The sequence below is a fragment of the Entelurus aequoreus genome, linkage group LG20 (assembly GCF_033978785.1).
Source record: "Entelurus aequoreus isolate RoL-2023_Sb linkage group LG20, RoL_Eaeq_v1.1, whole genome shotgun sequence".
Taxonomy (NCBI): Eukaryota; Metazoa; Chordata; class Actinopteri; order Syngnathiformes; family Syngnathidae; genus Entelurus; species Entelurus aequoreus.
In genome coordinates this window covers 47932366-47954575 of record NC_084750.1, presented here as the reverse complement: position 1 = coordinate 47954575, position 22210 = coordinate 47932366, and the positions used below count along the sequence as shown (strand labels likewise).

Sequence of the window (22210 nt, the reverse complement as noted above, 5' to 3'; positions counted from 1 at the left end):
CATATCCACATATATATGGTGTATCGTGACATGGCCTAAACATATCCACATATATATGGTGTATCGTGACATGGACTAAACATATCCACATATATATGGTGTATCGTGACATGGACTAAACATATCCACATATTAATAAAAGGCCATATCGCCCAGCCCTAGTTAGAATGTGATTTTTATTTTTTTTTAATATCCACCATCATGTCTTTTATAATGATTGTGAGCGATAGAAAAATTCCCCCAAAAAGTGCAGTTCCCCTCTAAATTGCAATGATTAGATTTAAGACTTGAAGTGTATGAGCATGAAGTGATGAAGCCTACTTGGATGAGTCTTCTAAGACAAAGTGAACAGTCCAGTTGTGATGGATTGAATGCCCTGAGAATAAAATGATATGTGCTTACTTGGACTGTGATGAAGCTGTGAGGACTCACGTGCTTTGTCTTCATGCTCTTCAGTCTTCACAGAGACAACAGTCAGTGGAAACTTGCTGACATCATCCTCCTCCTGCCCTACAACACACTCTCCCTCCTCTTCCTCTTTCATGTGTGGATTCTCCTCTTCCTCTTTCATGTGGGGATCCTCCTCTTCCTCTTTCATGTGTGGGTCCTCCTCTTCCTCTTTCATGTGGGGTGGCTGTGGATCCTCCTCTTCCTCTTTCATGTGGGGTGGCTGTGGATCCTCCTCTTCCTCTTTCATGTGTGGATCTTCCTCTTTCATGTGGGTGGGCTGTGGATCCTCCTCTTCCTCCTTAATGTGAGGGGGCTGCTGGACATCTGTTGGGTAAATAAGTAAATAAGATACAGAGATAATATAAATAGTTTTGGACTGACACTGTTAACACAATGACATTATTTGTGTTATTTTGTGTGTTGTGTTAAAAGTGTGTAGCAAAACAACCAATAAAAACATGGGAAATACCACCTTTTGTCCTAAAATTTATTTAAAAGTGGCACAGTGAGTACAAAACCGACTTGGACATTTGATGGGGGTCAATTGGAAAAGTTTTATAAGTACGAGGCAGCATTGATTGAGGCATTCTTAACTTTACACTCACTGATGTAAAGTGTGTAAATATTGAGATTGTCATTACCATAACTTAAATATCATGGAAATAAAAAAAATCTAATTCCAAAATCACTTAAAAAAACATTCATGGTATGTTTTTGTTATCATGCAGAATACTTTTTTGTGGTCATTTTGTTGGCTGAGCCAAAAGGAACTTTTAACAAAAACTTGTTTTACTATGTGGTGTTTTATGGAGTATCTCCATCAACAATTCCTCTTTAGGAATTGGGTAGACCATCTACGACACACTGACAGAAAGCCACTCACCTTTATGTTCTTATAATAATTCAAGTGTTGACTACTTTGGTTATTGAAAATAAATGTTTACTTTCACGTATTGTTGCATGTAAGTCAGAATGAGGAAGTGAAATTATAAATTTAATTTGATTTGATTACTGTATAAAATGTTTTTGCGAGTGTGTGAGTTTTGTGTAAACATGTTGATACAGGTTTACATCTTCTTGGGGATTGGAACACAGATATGTCCTGAAAGGATGCACCCATTTTTAAAACCTTCACTAAGCTGTGCCTCCATCATTGTCTCACTTAGCTCATTAAGCAAACTACCAGGGTGAGTGAGTCCTTTTTAACCTTCATAGACCTCGTTGTTACTTCTGACCAGTCTAAGATCACCACAAGTGGAACAACTGTATGCGGCTTAAGTGATCATTCCATCATTTTCCGTACCCATAAAGAACATAGAACTGAGGCTGACGGCCACAAAACAAGCAAAGCTACAATCCTTAAGACCTAGACTAGCAAGGCTTTCAATGACAAACTGGCACATTAAGACTCGCCTGGTACTTGCAAGTACACAGGTTTTTGGGTCACTTCCTAACCTCAGAAAAGTAGATAACTTCACAGTCAAAGTGGGTGACAATATTATAACAAACAAAAATGAGATGACCTATCTTGGCTGCATCGTAGAGACTAATCTCTCCAGTGAAAAAATGACTACTAAGGTAGTCAAATAATCAACCGACAAATTCTGTTCTTACTAGTGTTGTCCCGATACCAATATTTTGGTACCGGGACCTATACCAAAATGTATTTCGATACTTTTCGATACTTTTTAATACTTTTCTAAATAGAAAGGACCACAAAAAAGTGCATTATTGGCTTTATTTTAACAAAAAATCTTAGGGTACATGAAACATATGTTTATTGTTGCAATTTAGTCCTTAAATAAAATAGTGAACATACTAGACAACTTGTCTTTTAGTAGGAAGTTAACAAACAAAAGCTCCTAATTTAGTCTGCTGACATATGCAGCAACATATTGTTATTTATATTGACTATTATTTTGTCAATATTATTAAATGGTAAATGGGTTGTACTTGTATAGCGCTTTTCTACCTTTTTAAAGAACTCAAAGCGCTTTGACACTATTTCCACATTCACCCATTCACACACACACACATTCACACACTGATGGCGGGAGCTGCCATCCACGGCTCTAACCAGGACCCATCAGGAGCAAGGGTGAAGTGTCTTGCTCAAGGACACAACGGACGTGACTAGGATGGTAGAAGGTGGGGATTGAACCAGTAACCCTCAGATGTGGGGATTGAACCAGTAACCCTCAGATTGCTGGCACGGCCACTCTCCCAACTTCGCCACGCCGTCCCCCGTTATTAAGGACAAGTGGTAGAAAATGGATTATTAATCTACTTGTTCATTTACTGTTAATATCTGCTTATTTTCTGTTTTAACATGTTCTATCTACACTTCTGTTAAAATGTAATATCCACTTATTCTTCTGTTGTTTGATACTAACATTAGTTTTGGATGATACCACAAATTTGGGTATCAATCTGATACCAAGTAGTTACAGGATCATACATTGGTCATATGCAAAGTCCTCATGTGTCCAGGGACATATTTAGTGACTTTATAAACATAGTATATATTTTTTTTAAACGAAAGAAGATGTTGTGATGCCAAAAAATATTGATGTAATCATAGAAGTAGTACTTTTTAGAGGCGGTATAGTACCGAATATGATTAATTAGTATCGCGATACTATACGAATGCTGGTATACCGTACAACCCTAGTTCTTACATAGTAGGATCACCCGGCTGGTGGGTAGAAATACACTTAAGACTCTAACACAAGCACTCATTTAACCCCACTTTGACTACAGAGTTCATGTTTAGTACCGTGACGCCTTAAAAGCCCTGAAAAACAAACTCCAGACAGCCAAAACAAAATGATTGAGCTTCTACTCAACCGTCCATCTCGGGCTCACATTTCCGCCAACCATTTCCTTAACGTGGGGAGGCTCTTGGTAGGTGACAGAGTACATCTTCTTGCAGTTGGTCTGGTGTACAAGATACACCATACCACTAAAATACCCATGTACCTGTCTAGATACTTCAAAATATATTGACCATTATAACACCAGAGGTAGTTGTACAAGTCATATTCAACCCAGATCTCACTCCAAAAAAGGTTGTAATTAGTTTGCCTGCTATACCACCAACATGTGGGTCTTCCTATCAATAGCCATAAAGGAGTGTAAATCCCTTACTTCCTTCAAAGCAGCTTGGACAAGACATTACAGGTTGTGGCTACTCGTAACTGGGAATATACAAAGCCTTTTGCTGCAATTTTCTTGCAGTATTGTTGTCTTTTTGCTACTTTCTGCATACTTTGTGTTCTATCTGTGTGAGTGAACAAATATTTCAACTGAAACCATCTCAGGCTTTCTTGTAGCAGTGAATGTGTACCGTGATCAAAGTGTAGCCTTTCCTATGCAAACTTCTCATAACTCCTTCAATCAATCAATCACACATTGTTACAAACTGAGAGGAACATTAACCTCAAACTGTCTCCTTTTCATGAAGAATATAAATGAAAGCATTGCATCATCCCCACAAGACAAAGCATCTATTGAAGAAAAGTGTTAATAATCAAATATAAAGTTAGTAAAGATGTGAGAGTAAGAAGTCAACAAACCTGTTGTGTGTAACACAACTTGATGTTTCTTGAAAACAGCGTCCAGTAGTTGATTGTTCTCTTTCGTTCTATTTTCACACAATCACAACACTTTACACTCACATGTTCACACAATCACAACACTTTACACTCACATGTTCACACAATCACAACACTTTACACTCACATGTTCACACAATCACAACACTTTACACTCACATGTTCACACAATCACAACACTTTACACTCACACGTTCACACAATCACAACACTTTACACTCACATGTTCACACAATCACAACACTTTACACTCACACGTTCACACAATCACAACACTTTACACTCACATGTTCACACAATCACAACACTTTACACTCACATGTTCACACAATCACAACACTTACATGTTCACACAATCACAACACTTTACACTCACATGTTCACACAATCACAACACTTTACACTCACATGTTCACACAATCACAACACTGTACACTCACATGTTCACACAATCACAACACTTTACACTCACATGTTCACAGAATCACAACACTTTACACGCACATGTTCACACAATCACAACACTTTACACTCACATGTTCACACAATCACAACACTTTACACTCACATGTTCACATATATCACAACACTTTACACTCACATGTTCACACAATCACAACACTTTACACTCACATGTTCACACAATCACAACACTTACATGTTCACACAATCACAACACTTTACACTCACATGTTCACACAATCACAACACTTTACACTCACATGTTCACACAATCACAACACTGTACACTCACATGTTCACACAATCACAACACTTTACACTCACATGTTCACACAATCACAACACTTTACACGCACATGTTCACACAATCACAACACTTTACACTCACATGTTCACACAATCACAACACTTTACACTCACATGTTCACACAATCACAACACTTTACACTCACATGTTCACACAATCACAACACTTTACACTCACACAATCACACAATCACAACACTTTACACTCACATGTTCACACAATCACAACACTTTACACTCACATGTTCACACAATCACAACACTTACATGTTCACACAATCACAACACTTTACACTCACATGTTCACACAATCACAACACTTTACACTCACATGTTCACACAATCACAACACTTTACACTCACATGTTCACACAATCACAACACTTTACACTCACATGTTCACACAATCACAACACTTTACACTCACACGTTCACACAATCACAACACTTTACACTCACATGTTCACACAATCACAACACTTTACACTCACATGTTCACACAATCACAACACTTACATGTTCACACAATCACAACACTTTACACTCACATGGTCACACAATCACAACACTTTACACTCACATGTTCACACAATCACAACACTGTACACTCACATGTTCACACAATCACAACACTTTACACTCACATGTTCACACAATCACAACACTTTACACGCACATGTTCACACAATCACAACACTTTACACTCACATGTTCACACAATCACAACACTTTACACTCACATGTTCACACAATCACAACACTTTACACTCACATGTTCACACAATCACAACACTTTACACTCACACGTTCACACAATCACAACACTTTACACTCACATGTTCACACAATCACAACACTTTACACTCACATGTTCACACAATCACAACACTTACATGTTCACACAATCACAACACTTTACACTCACATGTTCACACAATCACAACACTTTACACTCACATGTTCACACAATCACAACACTGTACACTCACATGTTCACACAATCACAACACTTTACACTCACATGTTCACACAATCACAACACTTTACACGCACAGGTTCACACAATCACAACACTTTACACTCACATGTTCACACAATCACAACACTTTACACTCACATGTTCACACAATCACAACACTTTACACTCACATGTTCACACAATCACAACACTTTACACTCACATGTTCACACAATCACAACACTTTACACTCACATCTTCACACAATCACAACACTTTACACGCACATGTTCACACAATCACAACACTTTACACTCACATGTTCACACAATCACAACACTTTACACTCACATGTTCACACAATCACAACACTTTACACTCACATGTTCACACAATCACAACACTTTACACTCACACGTTCACACAATCACAACACTTTACACTCACATGTTCACACAATCACAACACTTTACACTCACATGTTCACACAATCACAACACTTACATGTTCACACAATCACAACACTTTACACTCACATGTTCACACAATCACAACACTTTACACTCACATGTTCACACAATCACAACACTGTACACTCACATGTTCACACAATCACAACACTTTACACTCACATGTTCACACAATCACAACACTTTACACGCACAGGTTCACACAATCACAACACTTTACACTCACATGTTCACACAATCACAACACTTTACACTCACATGTTCACACAATCACAACACTTTACACTCACATGTTCACACAATCACAACACTTTACACTCACATGTTCACACAATCACAACACTTTACACTCACATGTTCACACAATCACAACACTTTACACTCACATGTTCACACAATCACAACACTTTACACTCACATGTTCACACAATCACAACACTTTACACTCACATGTTCACACAATCACAACACTTTACACGCACAGGTTCACACAATCACAACACTTTACACGCACATGTTCACACAATCACAACACTTTACACTCACATGTTCACACAATCACAACACTTTACACTCACATGTTCACACAATCACAACACTTTACACTCACATGTTCACACAATCACAACACTTTACACTCACATGTTCACACAATCACAACACTTTACACTCACATCTTCACACAATCACAACACTTTACACGCACAGGTTCACACAATCACAACACTTTACACTCACATGTTCACACAATCACAACACTTTACACTCACATGTTCACACAATCACAACACTTTACACTCACATCTTCACACAATCACAACACTTTACACTCACATATTCACACAATCACAACACTTTACACACACAGGTTCACACAATCACAACACTTTACACTCACATGTTCACACAATCACAACACTTTACACTCACATGTTCACACAATCACAACACTTTACACTCACACGTTCACACAATCACAACACTTTACACTCACATGTTCACACAATCACAACACTTTACACTCACATCTTCACACAATCACAACACTTTACACTCACACGTTCACACAATCACAACACTTTACACTCACACGTTCACACAATCACAACACTTTACACTCACATGTTCACACAATCACAACACTTTACACTCACATGTTCACACAATCACAACACTTTACACTCACATGTTCACACAATCACAACACTTTACACTCACATGTTCACACAATCACAACACTTTACACTCACACGTTCACACAATCACAACACTTTACACTCACATCTTCACACAATCACAACACTTTACACTCACATCTTCACACAATCACAACACTTTACACTCACATATTCACACAATCACAACACTTTACACGCACAGGTTCACACAATCACAACACTTTACACTCACATGTTCACACAATCACAACACTTTACACTCACATGTTCACACAATCACAACACTTTACACTCACATGTTCACACAATCACAACACTTTACACTCACATGTTCACACAATCACAACACTTTACACTCACATGTTCACACAATCACAACACTTTACACTAAAATGTTCACACAATCACAACACTTTACACTCACATGTTCACACAATCACAACACTTTACACTCACATGTTCACACAATCACAACACTTTACACTCACATGTTCACACAATCACAACACTTTACACTCACATGTTCACACAATCACAACACTTTACACTCACATGTTCACACAATCACAACACTTTACACTCACATGTTCACACAATCACAACACTTTACACTCACATGTTCACACAATCACAACACTTTACACTCACATGTTCACACAATCACAACACTTTACACTCACATGTTCACACAATCACAACACTTTACACTCACATGTTCACACAATCACAACACTTTACACTCACATGTTCACACAATCACAACACTTTACACTCACATGTTCACACAATCACAACACTTTACACTCACATGTTCACACAATCACAACAGTTTACACTCACATGTTCACACAATCACAACACTTTACACTCACATGTTCACACAATCACAACACTTTACACTCACATCGTCACACAATCACAACACTTTACACTCACATGTTCACACAATCACAACACTTTACACTCACATGTTCACACAATCACAACAATCACAACACTTTACACTCACATGTTCACACAATCACAACACTTTACACTCACATGTTCACACAATCACAACACTTTACACTCCCATGTTCACACAATCACAACACTTTACACTCACATGTTCACACAATCACAACACTTTACACTCACATGTTCACACAATCACAACACTTTACACTCACATGTTCACACAATCACAACACTTTACACTCACATGTTCACACAATCACAACACTTTACACTCACATGTTCACACAATCACAACACTTTACACTCCCATGTTCACACAATCACAACACTTTACACTCACATGTTCACACAATCACAACACTTTACACTCACATGTTCACACAATCACAACACTTTACACTCACATGTTCACACAATCACAACACTTTACACTCACATGTTCACACAATCACAACACTTTACACTCACATGTTCACACAATCACAACACTTTACACTCACATGTTCACACAATCACAACACTTTACACTCACATGTTCACACAATCACAACACTTTACACTCACATGTTCACACAATCACAACACTTTACACTCACATGTTCACACAATCACAACACTTTACACTCACATGTTCACACAATCACAACACTTTACACTCACATGTTCACACAATCACAACACTTTACACTCACATGTTCACACAATCACAACACTTTACACTCACATGTTCACACAATCACAACACTTTACACTCACATGTTCACACAATCACAACACTTTACACTCACATGTTCACACAATCACAACACTTTACACTCACATTTGATCTCTACTTAGCGATGTGTTGATAACATCCGCGTCTCTTTGTTAGCAGCTAACAAGCTAAGATAGCTAAATTTGCTAGCACGATAAGGTTTTAGCTCACCGAGACGGGGTTTTTCCTGAATTAAAGACTCAAAGATGTATTTTATACGACATACATGTTAACAAACTGGAGAACAAATAATAAGACTGACTTATTAGCGTCCTTCTGGCTTCTTTCTGCGTCAATGTGCTTTCACGACAGTTGGCACGCTTGACGTTACAAGACGGTTCTGCTCTCGTCTATGACTGCTCTGCTCTCGCGAGATGTGTCATGCGCAGAAGACTCAAAGCTTTGTAGTAAATCAGGAGCTTGATCACTTTTTGATTTTCTACATTTATTTTGCATTATTGACTTTGTTAAAACTGTTGTTTGTAATAAAATTATTAATTTTATTAGTTTGTTGTAATTGTTACATGAACTAACATGATGTATATATTGTTGTATTATTCACCAATAAGTCGATATATTTTGGTCCTGTGTTTTATTCTGATGATAATGAAAAATGAGGTGAGGCAAAGTGAAAGTGAAACTAAGCTACTGCCTCTCGCCTACACCTCAATTTATCGTGCGGTAGCCAAAAGTCACCAGTAGATGGCAGTACAGTATTGTAAAGTCCTACATATAGTACCATTGAAATGTTGCTGCTCATATTAATAAAACACAAAATCCTTTATTTTTGACAAAATACCTCTAGTAGTGATACAAATGTGCTCTGGCAAAATAATCGTATTTCCTTTGTTTGGCTTGAAAGAAGCTATGAAAATAAACACGACAACAAATGAGTAGTTCTCAGGAAGAAAAAAAGGTTGTAGATGATGTGAAATGACCAAATCCTCTGTTTAGGAATAATACGAATAATAATAATCAATGTTATTTATAAGGTGCCTTTCTAGAGACGATACAAACATTACAACATTGAACAATATGAAACATAAAATGTCAGTTTAGACAAGAAACTAGAAATAGCTGGAAATGAAAGTGAATAAGCATTCTGGAATAAGTGTGTTCTTGATTTGAAAAGGCTAAATGAGTCCATATTGTGGAAGTCTTGCTGTTCCAAAAATATGGAGGGTCAAATGGGACAAAATTAAACAAATAAATACATCTTTAAATAATTACTTAAATGTGATAATTCATTATAAATGTATTTTATCTTTCAAACTCAGCCATCAAAGTCAGTGGGCGGGTCCTAACATCTGATTGGTTCTACCGACCAGAGAGAATAGAGGTTGATAGCTTCGTCCGAAAGTGAGGAAATTGTTACATCTTTGTAACTGTTTTGGACTTAAGTTTGCTTGTTATCTGTATGTGGTATATAAGTTCCTGTCCTGTGCCCATATTTGGTGTTTTTCACTTCCTTGTGATGCTCAAATTGAACCACGCCAACCGCTGTATTTTCCGTGACCACCCTTGTGACTTGCCGTAATGCCCCAAACAATTGACCGGCATTTAAGGCAAGAACATGCCGTGACCGCCTTTGACTTTTTACTTGTTAATGGACTATGGATGTAACAATAAACGCTATAATGATACACAGCAGTGAAATTCCAGATGTTTAGTAACACGTTTACATTTTTAAGTACCAAAAAAAACGTAATTTATCAATGCACTTTACGCAACTGCTTACTTCCTGAATACTGAAGTGCCGCAGCGTCTGCTCATGCTCACTAGAGTCGTACGGCTCGGGAGACATGGCGGAGACTTCATGGACTTTATTTTGAAAATGTTCCCTCCGAGCTAACGGAGCCGATCTCTTTGTTTCACTTCATTTCAATGTCTTCTACTTCCATGGAGTGTGGGTGTGCGATTAAGAGCACAATGCTGTTGCAGGAGAACAATATTTGATGTTGCACTTTCATTTTGAACCTGAAGCTAGCGTCCTTCCGTCAGCTGCTGGGACTGAGAGTTAGCATGCAGCAGGTGATGTGTTGTCACAACTTGTTTATAAACTCTGTACTTTGTTTACTCCTCCTTTATTCAACTGCTTTCTTTGTTAGTGTTCCAATAACATCAATACTAGCTCAAATGTTTTGTCATCTCATCCAATTGATCGCTGGCTGAGTTGTCGGTGAGGCACAAAGATTGTGTGTTAGATGTGAGAGGTATCACTCTTTATTTTTGTTGGCCAAACTGTTGTACATGGTTGTTGTTGAAGAACAAAGATTGTTTATTAGACTTAATTTTCATTATTCAAACTGCTTTATGTTTTATATTGACATCACAAAGTAAACACCATGTTTTTTTTACATTACTTGTCTTTTTTTTTTCATTTCACAAAGTAATTACTTTAATAACCATTCATGTGACACAGCATTTTGTTCATGTTATATTGTGTATAAATAATTCCTATACAACATATTTCTGCTCAAACTCTCAATGGATCTGTCCTGATACAGCATGTACATGTACACACATTAGTACATGGAAATATACATAACTTAAAGGCCTACTGAAATGAAATTTCTTATTTAAACGGGAATAGCAGATCCATTCTATGTGTCATACTTGATCATTTCGCGATATTGCCATATTTTTGCTGAAAGGATTTAGTAGACAACATTGACGATAAAGTTTTGGTCGCTGATAAAAAAAGCCTTGCCTGTACCGGAAGTAGCATGACGTCACAGGTTGAAAGGCTCCTCACAATTCCCCATTGTTTACAATGGAGCTAGAGCGATTCGGACCGAGAAAGCGACGATTACCCCATTAATTTGAGCGAGGATGAAAGATTCGTGGATGAAGAACGTGAGAGTGAAGGATTAGAGTGCAGTGCAGGACGTATCTTTTTTAGCTCTGACCGTAACTTAGGTACAAGCTGGCTCATTGGATTCCACACTCTCTCCTTTTTCTATTGTGGATCACGGATTTGTATTTTAAACCACCTCGAATACTATATCCTCTTGAAAATGAGAGTCGAGAACGCGAAATGGACATTCACAGTGTCTTTTATCTCCACGACAATACATCGGTGAAGCACTTTAGCTACGGAGCTAACGTGATTAGGGTTGGGTATCGTTTGAATTCGAACGATTCCGATTCCGATTCTTTGTTTCGATTCCGATTCCTGACGATTCTCGATTCCGATTATTTTAAGAGGCAGGGTCAAAAAAAAGTTTAGGATATTTTAAATGAGCTAGCTAACCTACAGTCTTTCTGAATGAAATAGTCTGACATTCTCCATCAATTTTAATTCTATTAACTTTTTATGAACTTTACTATAAATTCCTCACAGGGCTGTTTTCAACTAGAATATAAATATCAAATCTATGAACTTGAATATAAATATTATAAATTATGAATACATTTTCCCAGGGGTACACTTTCCTCAAGAGATTTTTATTTTTGAAAACCTCATGAAAACACATTTACACACACAAGTGTATGATGCTGCAGGAAACCTCATGAAAACACATTTACACACACAAGTGTATGATGCTGCAGGAAACCTCATGAAAACACATTTACACACACAAGTGTATGATGCTGCAGGAAACCTCATGAAAACACATTTACACACACAAGTGTATGATGCTGCAGGAAACCTCATGAAAACACATTTACACACACAAGTGTATGATGCTGCAGGAAACCTCATGAAAACACATTTACACACACAAGTGTATGATGCTGCAGGAAACCTCATGAAAACACATTTACACACACAAGTGTATGATGCTGCAGGAAACCTCATGAAAACACATTTACACACACAAGTGTATGATGCTGCAGGAAACCTCATGAAAACACATTTACACACACAAGTGTATGATGCTGCAGGAAACCTCATGAAAACACATTTACACACACAAGTGTATGATGCTGCAGGTACTTAAACATGTTACAGTGCTCCCACTGATGGGCTAACCTGGTGCAGAAAAGCAAATAAACAATAAGAAACAACTTGCAAAAGCCAGTCCAGATTAGCAGCAGGTACAGTATAAAATCAGAGACAGTTCTTGCTTAGGAAAATGACCATATCCGCCTTCTCAGGCAGGATGCGTGAGCGTTCTGGACAGATAGTGTCTCCTGCTGTGGAAAATACACGTTCGCTGGGTGTGGAAGAAGCTTGAACGCATAAATAGGAGAAAGCGAGATCTGACAGCAAAGGATAAGTCTTTTGTTGGTTCCACCGGACCATCACCATGCAGCAGGGTCGTCAGACATAAGTATCGGTGGAACGTCCTGGTACATCTGCAGCTCTCTCTCCACTCGTTTCTTGATGGACATGGAGCTCTGTTATTTTGCGGTTATTTCATTTTTTTTTGTAAAGTAAAGCCACACTTTCGACCGCCGACGCCCGCTATCCATGCTTGAGCTTGACTGACTTGCTCGGCTATGCTAACACTTCCGGCGGTGGGCGCTTCTTCGTTGGTGTTCAGCGGCTTCTTCTTCCGGTTCGGCGGACATATTTTTTTCCGGTCGGCGGACTGGGTATCGAAAATAGGAATCGAAATTTAAACTTTTGAACGATTCCGGGAGAATCTGAAAGTTAGTCCCGGTTCCAATCGATACTTGATACCCAACCCTAAACGTGATAGCATCGTGCTTAACTGAGTTTGAGTTTGAGTTTGAGTTTGAGTTTGAGTTTATTTCGAACATGCAAGCATACAACATGATACATCACAATTTCCAGTTTCTTTTCAACATGTTCGAAAAGGAGTAGGAAGAAGCAGAGCTTATTTAATCCTACCCCTTTTCTTTACATAACAGTTGCAAAACTTTTTGTTCACTTCCTGTTCACAATTTTTTCACAATAAACTCCATAAGTAATTACAATAAAAATAAATAAATAAATAATAGTAAGAATTTAATAATAATAATTGGTGAAGTAAGTCATATTTCATATGATGAGATAAGTAAGATTACTTTAAGAATGAATGAATGGATGGATGAAATAAATTGAGAATGTTTGTCATGGTTCTTCTTCATTGTACTTTGTAAACACTTTAAGTTTGAAGACTTTCTTGAAGTGTATCATATTAGTACATTGTTTGATTGCTTTGCTTAATCCATTCCATAATTTAATTCCACATACTGATATACTGAAGGTCTTAAGTGTTGTACGTGCATACAAATGTTTTAAATTACGTTTTTCTCTAAGATTATATTTCTCCTCTTTTGTTGAGAAGAATTTTTGTATATTCTTGGGTAGCAGGTTATAGTTTGCTTTGTGCATAATTTTAGCTGTTTGCAAATTCACTATGTCGTGGAATTTCAGTATTTTTGATTCAATAAATAAAGGGTTTGTATGTTCTCTATATCCAACATTATGTATTATTCTAACTGATCTTTTTTGTAACACCGTTAATGAATGAAGTGTACTTTTGTAATTATTTCCCCATATTTCTACACAGTAGCTCAGATATGGTAACACTAGTGAGCAGTAGAGAATATGAAGGGATTTTTGGTCTAGAACATGTTTTGCTTTATTCATTATTGACGTGTTTCTTGCAACTTTATGTTGTATATTTTTTACGTGAGATTTCCAGTTCAATTTATCATCAATCATTATACCTAGAAATGTGGTTTCGTTTACTCTTTCAATTTCTATTCCGTCTATTTGTATTTGTGTTTGACTTTCTCTTCTACTGTTACCAAATAGCATTATTTTAGTTTTACTAAGATTCAACGATAGTCTGTTTTTGTCAAACCATCTTTTTAATTTGTTAATTTCTTCTGTTATTATTTGTATTATCTCCTGTGTGTTCTCTCCTGAACAAAACGCTGTTGTATCATCCGCAAATAATACTAACTTTAAATCTTTTGTAACTTTACAAATGTCATTTATATAGAGATTGAATAATTTAGGTCCTAATATTGATCCCTGAGGTACACCACAGGATATATTTAGCGTTGTAGACGTGTGTTCGCCTAGCTTCACGTATTGTTTCCTGTTCGTTAGATAACTTCTTATCCAGTTTAAGACTAACCCTCTGATGCCATATCCTTCTAGTTTTTTGATTAAAATATTGTGATTAATTGTGTCAAAAGCTTTAGTTAGATCCATAAAAACCGCTGCTGCACATTTTTTACTATCTATTGCATTGGTAATTTCTTCTGTAATTTCAATTAAAGCCATTGAAGTTGAGACATTAGCTCTGTATCCATATTGGTTCTCTTCGAGTATTCTATTTTTATTTATGAAACTTTCTAATCTGTTATTGAACAGTTTTTCAATGATTTTAGAAAATTGTGGAAGTAGAGAAACAGGTCTATAATTTGTAAATTGATGTTTATCTCCAGTCTTATAAATTGGTGCAACTTTAGCTATTTTCATTTTGTTTGGAAATGTACCTGTTTGAAATGATAGGTTACTAATATACATTAATGGTCCTGAGATCTCTTCAATAACCTTTTTTATCGTTTCCATATCAATTCCGTTACAATCAGTTGAAGTCTTAGATTTACATTTTTTCACGATTGTAACTATTTCCTCCTGTGTCACATTACTGAGGAACATGGAGTTGGGATTTGGCTCTATGGTGTCATTATAGTCCTCAATTGGAACTGGGTCTGGAATCCTTTCTTCCAATTTTGGTCCAATATTTACAAAATAATTATTGAAGCTTTCAACTACTTCCTTCATGTTGTCATTTTTTTTATTTTCATCTAAGAAGTATTGAGGGTAGTCCCTCTTAGTTCCATTTTTTATAATGCTATTGAGGATGCCCCATGTTGCTCTCATATTATTTTTGTTCCTGTCCAATAATTCACTGTAATATTCTTTTCTACATGATCGTAGTATGTCTGTTAACTTGTTTTTATACTTTTTGTACTTAATTTCTGCCTCTATAGTTCTTTGTGCTATAAGTTCTCTATATAGTGTATTCTTCTTCTTACAAGCATTTTTTAATCCTTTTGTCATCCATGGTTGATTATTCTTTCTCTGCTTGTTACTGAGTTGTATCCATGGACAATGTTTGTCATAAAGTATTATGAACTTGTTTAAGAAATGTTCATATGCTTCATCAACCTCTTTTTCATTATACACATTGTCCCAATCTTGCTTTTGTAGCTCAATTTTGAAGGCAGTCATCCTCTTCTCTGTGCATAGTCTTCGAAATGTCCTTTTGTCTTCCATGTTCTTCTTGTAGTTTCCATCATATATTGTAAAAACTGGCAGATGATCACTAACGTCGCTTATAAGTAGACCACTTGTAGTGTTATTATCAAAATCATTGGTAAAAATATTATCAATAAGCGTGGCACAGTGTGCTGTGATTCTGCTTGGCTTTGTGATTTTAGGATATAGACTGATGCTGTACATTGTATTAACTGCATATAGAAACAGAAGAAATAAGCCCCTGACTGGAAGGATAGACAGAAGATGAACAATACTATTATTACTATTAAACTCTGGACCTGTAACCACACGGTTAATGCTGTACCGCCTGGCGAAGCCTAGCAATGCTGTTGCTAATGACGCCATTGAAGCTAACTTAGCTACGGGACCTCGACAGAGCTATGCTAAAAACATTAGCTCTCCACCTACGCCAGCTCTCATCTGCTCATCAACACCCGTGCTCACCTGCGTTCCAGCGATCGACGGCGCGACGAAGGACTTCACCACAATGATCGGTGCGGTCGGCGGCCCGGAGACGGAGGAAGTCAAGGTGAGGACAGCGGCGCGGCGGCGGGCGTTGTAGCTTTCGACGACACCCCGGCCGCCATCAGTCGGCAAGAAACATATATTTCCCCAAAGTTACGTACGTGACATGCACATAGCGACACGCACGTACGGGCAAGCGATCAAATGTTTGGAAGCCAAAGCTGTACTCACGGTAGCGCGTCTGTTATCCAACTCAAAGTCCTCCTGGTTGTGTTGCTGCAGCCAGCTGCTAATACACCGATCCCACCTACAGCTTTCTTCTTTGCAGTCTCCATTGTTAATTGAACGAATTGCAAAAGATTCACCAACACAGATGTCCAGAATACTGTGGAATTTTGCGATGAAAACAGAGCTGTTTGTATTGGGATACAATGGTGTCCCAATACTTCCGCTTCAACCATTGACGTCACGCGCAAACGTCATCATACATAGATGTTTTCAGCGGGAAGTTTGGCAAGTGTTGAAATGTTAAGATTTCATCATTGATGTATAAACTATCAGACTGCGTGGTCACTAGTAGTGGCTTTCAGTAGGCCTTTAAACAATACTTCTTTCTATGAAAATGTAAAACTAAATATAAAGGCATCATGTAATAAAAAATCTGACGTGCTGATACTATTAATAAACAAAAACACAAATATGTGTCTTTAAATATATAGATCCAGAATCTACAACCTTTTTATGAGATATTACAAATGACATGATGTTCACACCAACACTGTTTTACCAAACAATGAATAATCATGATTAATAATCAAGATATTAAAATTTTTAAAATAATCGTAATTATTATTTTGCCCATAAATGTGCAGTCCTAGGTGTAAGACTAGATCTTATACATGAACACTACTTGTATTTATATGGACAAAAAGTGCAGTTACATCTTATATCCACAAGGTGCCATCTTACAAATTGTTCACATTTATATTATTAGTTTAATTATGCCATATGACTTTGTTTATAATGCTTGTGTTGCTTTCAGATGCACATTAAACTTTCTACTTGAGGTACATATATACATTATGACACAGTTTGTGTTTTTAAAAAAAAAACTAAAACTTGGTTAAAGGATTTCAGTATAAGTAGTTTTTGAAAATGTTGAGCACATTTAAAATGACCGCGATAATAATGATAACCGTAATAATTGTGGTCACAATAACCGTGATAAATGTTCATACCGTGACATCCTTATAATGGACAATTGTAACGTAATTGTTTATACGAATAAATTGATAAAAACACAGTGACATGCCCTTTTTTCTTACATTTTCAACTGTTTAAGTCGTTGCATAATTAACATTAATCGGTATAAACAACATGGCACAGCCATTTTGGAAGCATGTGTCAAAGTTTAACCGACAACGAGAACAGCCGAGTTGTTGTGAGATTTTCCCAGAGATACACTAGTTGCATCAGGGTCTGGAAGGACATCAGGTGTTCCCTGAACTTAGATCAGGCACATGCACCCTAGACCGGCCAGGTAGGCCGGCGTAATGGGACACTATGCTCACTTTTTTTTTACTTCAGATAAATATGTATAGACTAAATATACATATACATATACATATATATATATATATATATATATATATATATATATATATATATATATATATATATATATACACACTATATTGACTATGCGATCGTGAGGAGGGCTGACCTCAAGGACCACCTTCCGTTTATTTCCAAAATTCTCGAAAAAATTGTTGCACAGCAGCTAAATGAACACTTAGTGACTAACAATCTCTGTGAACCTTTTCAATCCGGTTTCAGGGCAAATCACTCTACGGAGACAGCCCTCGCAAAAATGACTAATGATCTATTGCTAACGATGGATTCTGATGCGTCATCTATGTTGCTGCTTCTTGATCTTAGCGCCGCTTTCCATACCGTCGATCATAATATTTTATTAGAGCGTATCAAAACACGTATTGGTATGTCAGACTTAGCCTTGTCTTGGTTTAACTCTTATCTTACTGACAGGATGCAGTGCGTCTCCCATAACAATGTGACCTCGGACTATGTCAAGGTAACGTGCGGAGTTCCCCAGGGTTCAGTTCTTGGCCCTGCACTCTTTAGTATTTACATGCTGCCGCTGGGTGACATCATACGCAAGTACGGTGTTAGCTTTCACTGTTATGCTGATGACACTCAACTCTACATGCCCCTAAAGCTGACCAACACGCCGGATTGTAGTCAGCTGGAGGCGTGTCTTAATGAAATTAAACAATGGATGTCCGCTAACTTTTTGCAACTCAACGCTAAGAAAACGGAAATGCTGATTATCGGTCCTGCTAGACACCAACATCTATTTAAAAATACCACCTTAACATTTGACAACCAAACAATTACACAAGGCGACTCGGTAAAGAATCTGGGTATTATCTTTGACCCAACTCTCTCGTTTGAGTCACACATTAAGAGTGTTACTAAAACAACTCTCTCGTTTGAGTCACACCTTAAGAGTGTTACTAAAACAACTCTCTCCTTTGAGTCACACATTAAGAGTGTTACTAAAACAACTCTCTCGTTTGAGTCACACATTAAGAGTGTTACTAAAACGGCCTTCTTTCATCTCCGTAATATCGCTAAAATTTGTTCCATCTTGTCCACTAGTGACGCTGAGATCATTATTCATGCGTTCGTTACATCTCGTCTCGATTACTGTAACGTATTATTTTCGGGCCTCCCTATGTCTAGCATTAAAAGATTACAGTTGGTACAAAATGCGGCTGCTAGACTTTTGACAAAAACAAGAAAGTTTGATCATATTACGCCTATACTGGCTCACTTGCACTGGCTTCCTGTGCACTTAAGATGCGACTTTAAGGTTTTACTACTTACGTATAAAATACTACACGGTTTAGCTCCAGCCTATCTTGCCGATTGTATTGTACCATATGTCCCGACAAGAAATCTGCGTTCAAAGCACTCCGGCTTATTAGTGATTCCCAGAGCCAAAAAAAAGTCTGCGGGCTATAGAGCGTTTTCTGTTGGGGCTCCAGTACTCTGGAATGCCCTCCCGGTAACAGTTAGAGATGCTACCTCAGTAGAAGCATTTAAGTCCCATCTTAAAACTCATTTGTATAATCTAGGCTTTAAATAGACCCCCCTTTTTAGACCAGTTGATCTGCCGTTTCTTTTCTTCTCTCCTCTTCTCCCCTGTCCCTTGCGAGGGGGAGTTGCATAGGTCCGGTGGCCATGGATGAAGTGCTGGCTGTCCAGAGTCGGGACCCCGGGTGGACCACTAGCCTGTGCATCGGTTGGGGACATCTCTGCGCTGCTGACCCGTCTCCGCTCGGGATGGTTTCCTGCTGGCCCCACTATGGACTGGACTCTCGCTGATGTGTTGGATCCACTGTGGACTGGACTTTCACAATATTATGTCAGACCCACTCAACATCCATTGCTTTCGGTTTCCCCTAGAGGGGGGGGGTTACCCACATATGCGGTCCTCTCCAAGGTTTCTCATAGTCATTCACCGTCGTCCCACTGGGGTGAGTTTTTCCTTGCCCGTATGTGGGCTCTGTACCGAGGATGTCGTTGTGGCTTGTGCAGCCCTTTGAGACACTTGTGATTTAGGGCTATATAAATAAACATTGATTGATTGATTGATTGATTGAAGGACGTGCTCATTACAAAAGCTATGCGAGGGGCAACTGCTGGACAGACCACCGCATGATTCTGACAAAGGTCAGAATGCATGTTCGGCCCCTAACAAGGAGGAAAACACTCAACTGTGCTAGACTCTCCGGCAGCGACACCCATGACAACTTCCGTCGCTCCCTAGCTGAGAAGCTGGCAGACATTGAGCTGCTGATCACCTCAGAGTCTGGGATGGATGAGAAGTGGACCTCTCTATCCACCATCCTCTTTGACACTGCAGCCCAAGCCATTGGTTTCAAAACCAAGAAACACCAGGACTGGTTTGACCAGAATGCTGGAGAGATCTCCACCCTCCTGTACAGAATGCACAAGGCACACAGAGCCAACCTGAACAACCCACAATCCCAATTCCATAAAAAGCAATGGCAAGCCCTTCGTTCTGAGGCCCAAACAACTCTCAGAAAACTGCAAGATGAGTGGTGGATCTCAAAGGCCAATGAAATCCAGTCTCATGCTGATAGAAATGATATGCACAGTTTCTATGATGCAGTGAAAACCAACTACGGCCCCAGAAACTGCTCCCTGGTACCTGTTAGATCTGCTGATGGAACATCTTTAATCAAGGATCAGGCTATGATAGTGGAGCGGTGGGCTGAGCATTTTAACACTGTGCTCAACCAGCCCACCCCAGTGGACCCAACTGTCCTTGCAGAGCTCCCTGAACATCCTAGCTTGCCAGATCTCGACCTCCCCACAGCCTTCAAAGAAATCCTGCATGCAGTCAAAACCCTGAAAAACAATAAATCCCCTGGACCTGACAGCATCCCGGCTGAACTTCTCAAGGAAGGAGGCTACCTCTGTACACGGACACTGCATCTCTACATTTCAGAGGTGTGGAGACAAGAGTGTGTCCCGCAACAGTGGAAAGATGCCAACATTGTGACCATCTACAAGAACAAAGGAGACAAATCCATCTGCTCCAATAGTAGGGGTATCTCTCTGTTGGCCATTGCTGGAAAGGTCCTTGCCAAGGTCATGCTCCGCAGACTCATCCCTGCAATATCAGAACGGGTCACCCCAGAGTCGCAGTGTGGTTTTCGGAAGGACAGGGGGACAGTTGACATGATCTTTGTGACACGTCAGCTCCAAGAGAAATGCCGGGAGCAGCACAAGGACTTGTTCATTGCCTTTGTCGACCTTTCAAAGGCGTTTGACACAGTGAACAGGGACCTACTGTAGCAAGTCCTGAAGAGATTTGGGTGTCCACCCAAGTTTCTCACCATCCTTGCGCAGTTCCATTCTGGGATGATGGCCCGAGTGGTAGTGGGAAGACACAGCTCAGAGCCCTTTGGTGTGAAAACTGGAGTGAGGCAGGGCTGTGTGCTGGCTCCAGTTCTCTTCAACATCTTCCTCGTCTGTGTCACAACACTGCTACGTAGGGGGATGGAGGAGCAGGCTGGAGTTACCATAGACTTCAGGCTTGATGGTAACCTGTTTAACATCAGGAGGCTACAGGCAACTACCAAGCTGACCTCGGAGACCATCATTGAGCTGCAATACGCCGATGACTGTTCCCTGGTTGCCCATACACCACAGGCTCTGCAAAACATCCTCTCGGCAGCTTTAACTGCATATACCAGAATGGGACTGACGATCAACACCCAGAAGACAGAGGTACGCTGTCAGTCCAGTGCTGACCTCCCACAAAACCCCACAATAACCCTCACAGCAG

At 38.8% G+C, this 22210-nt stretch overlaps 1 protein-coding gene across 1 annotated transcript in view; it reads right to left on the bottom strand.

Moving 5' to 3' along the window:
• Positions 1 to 22210, bottom strand: part of LOC133636327 (zinc finger protein 37-like) — a 497781-nt gene that overhangs the window by 389578 nt on the left and 85993 nt on the right. Inside the window, exon 3 of the mRNA XM_062030237.1 lies at positions 403 to 774. Within this exon, the coding sequence (XP_061886221.1) occupies positions 403 to 774 (372 nt within the window). The remainder of the gene's footprint in view (positions 1 to 402; positions 775 to 22210) is intronic.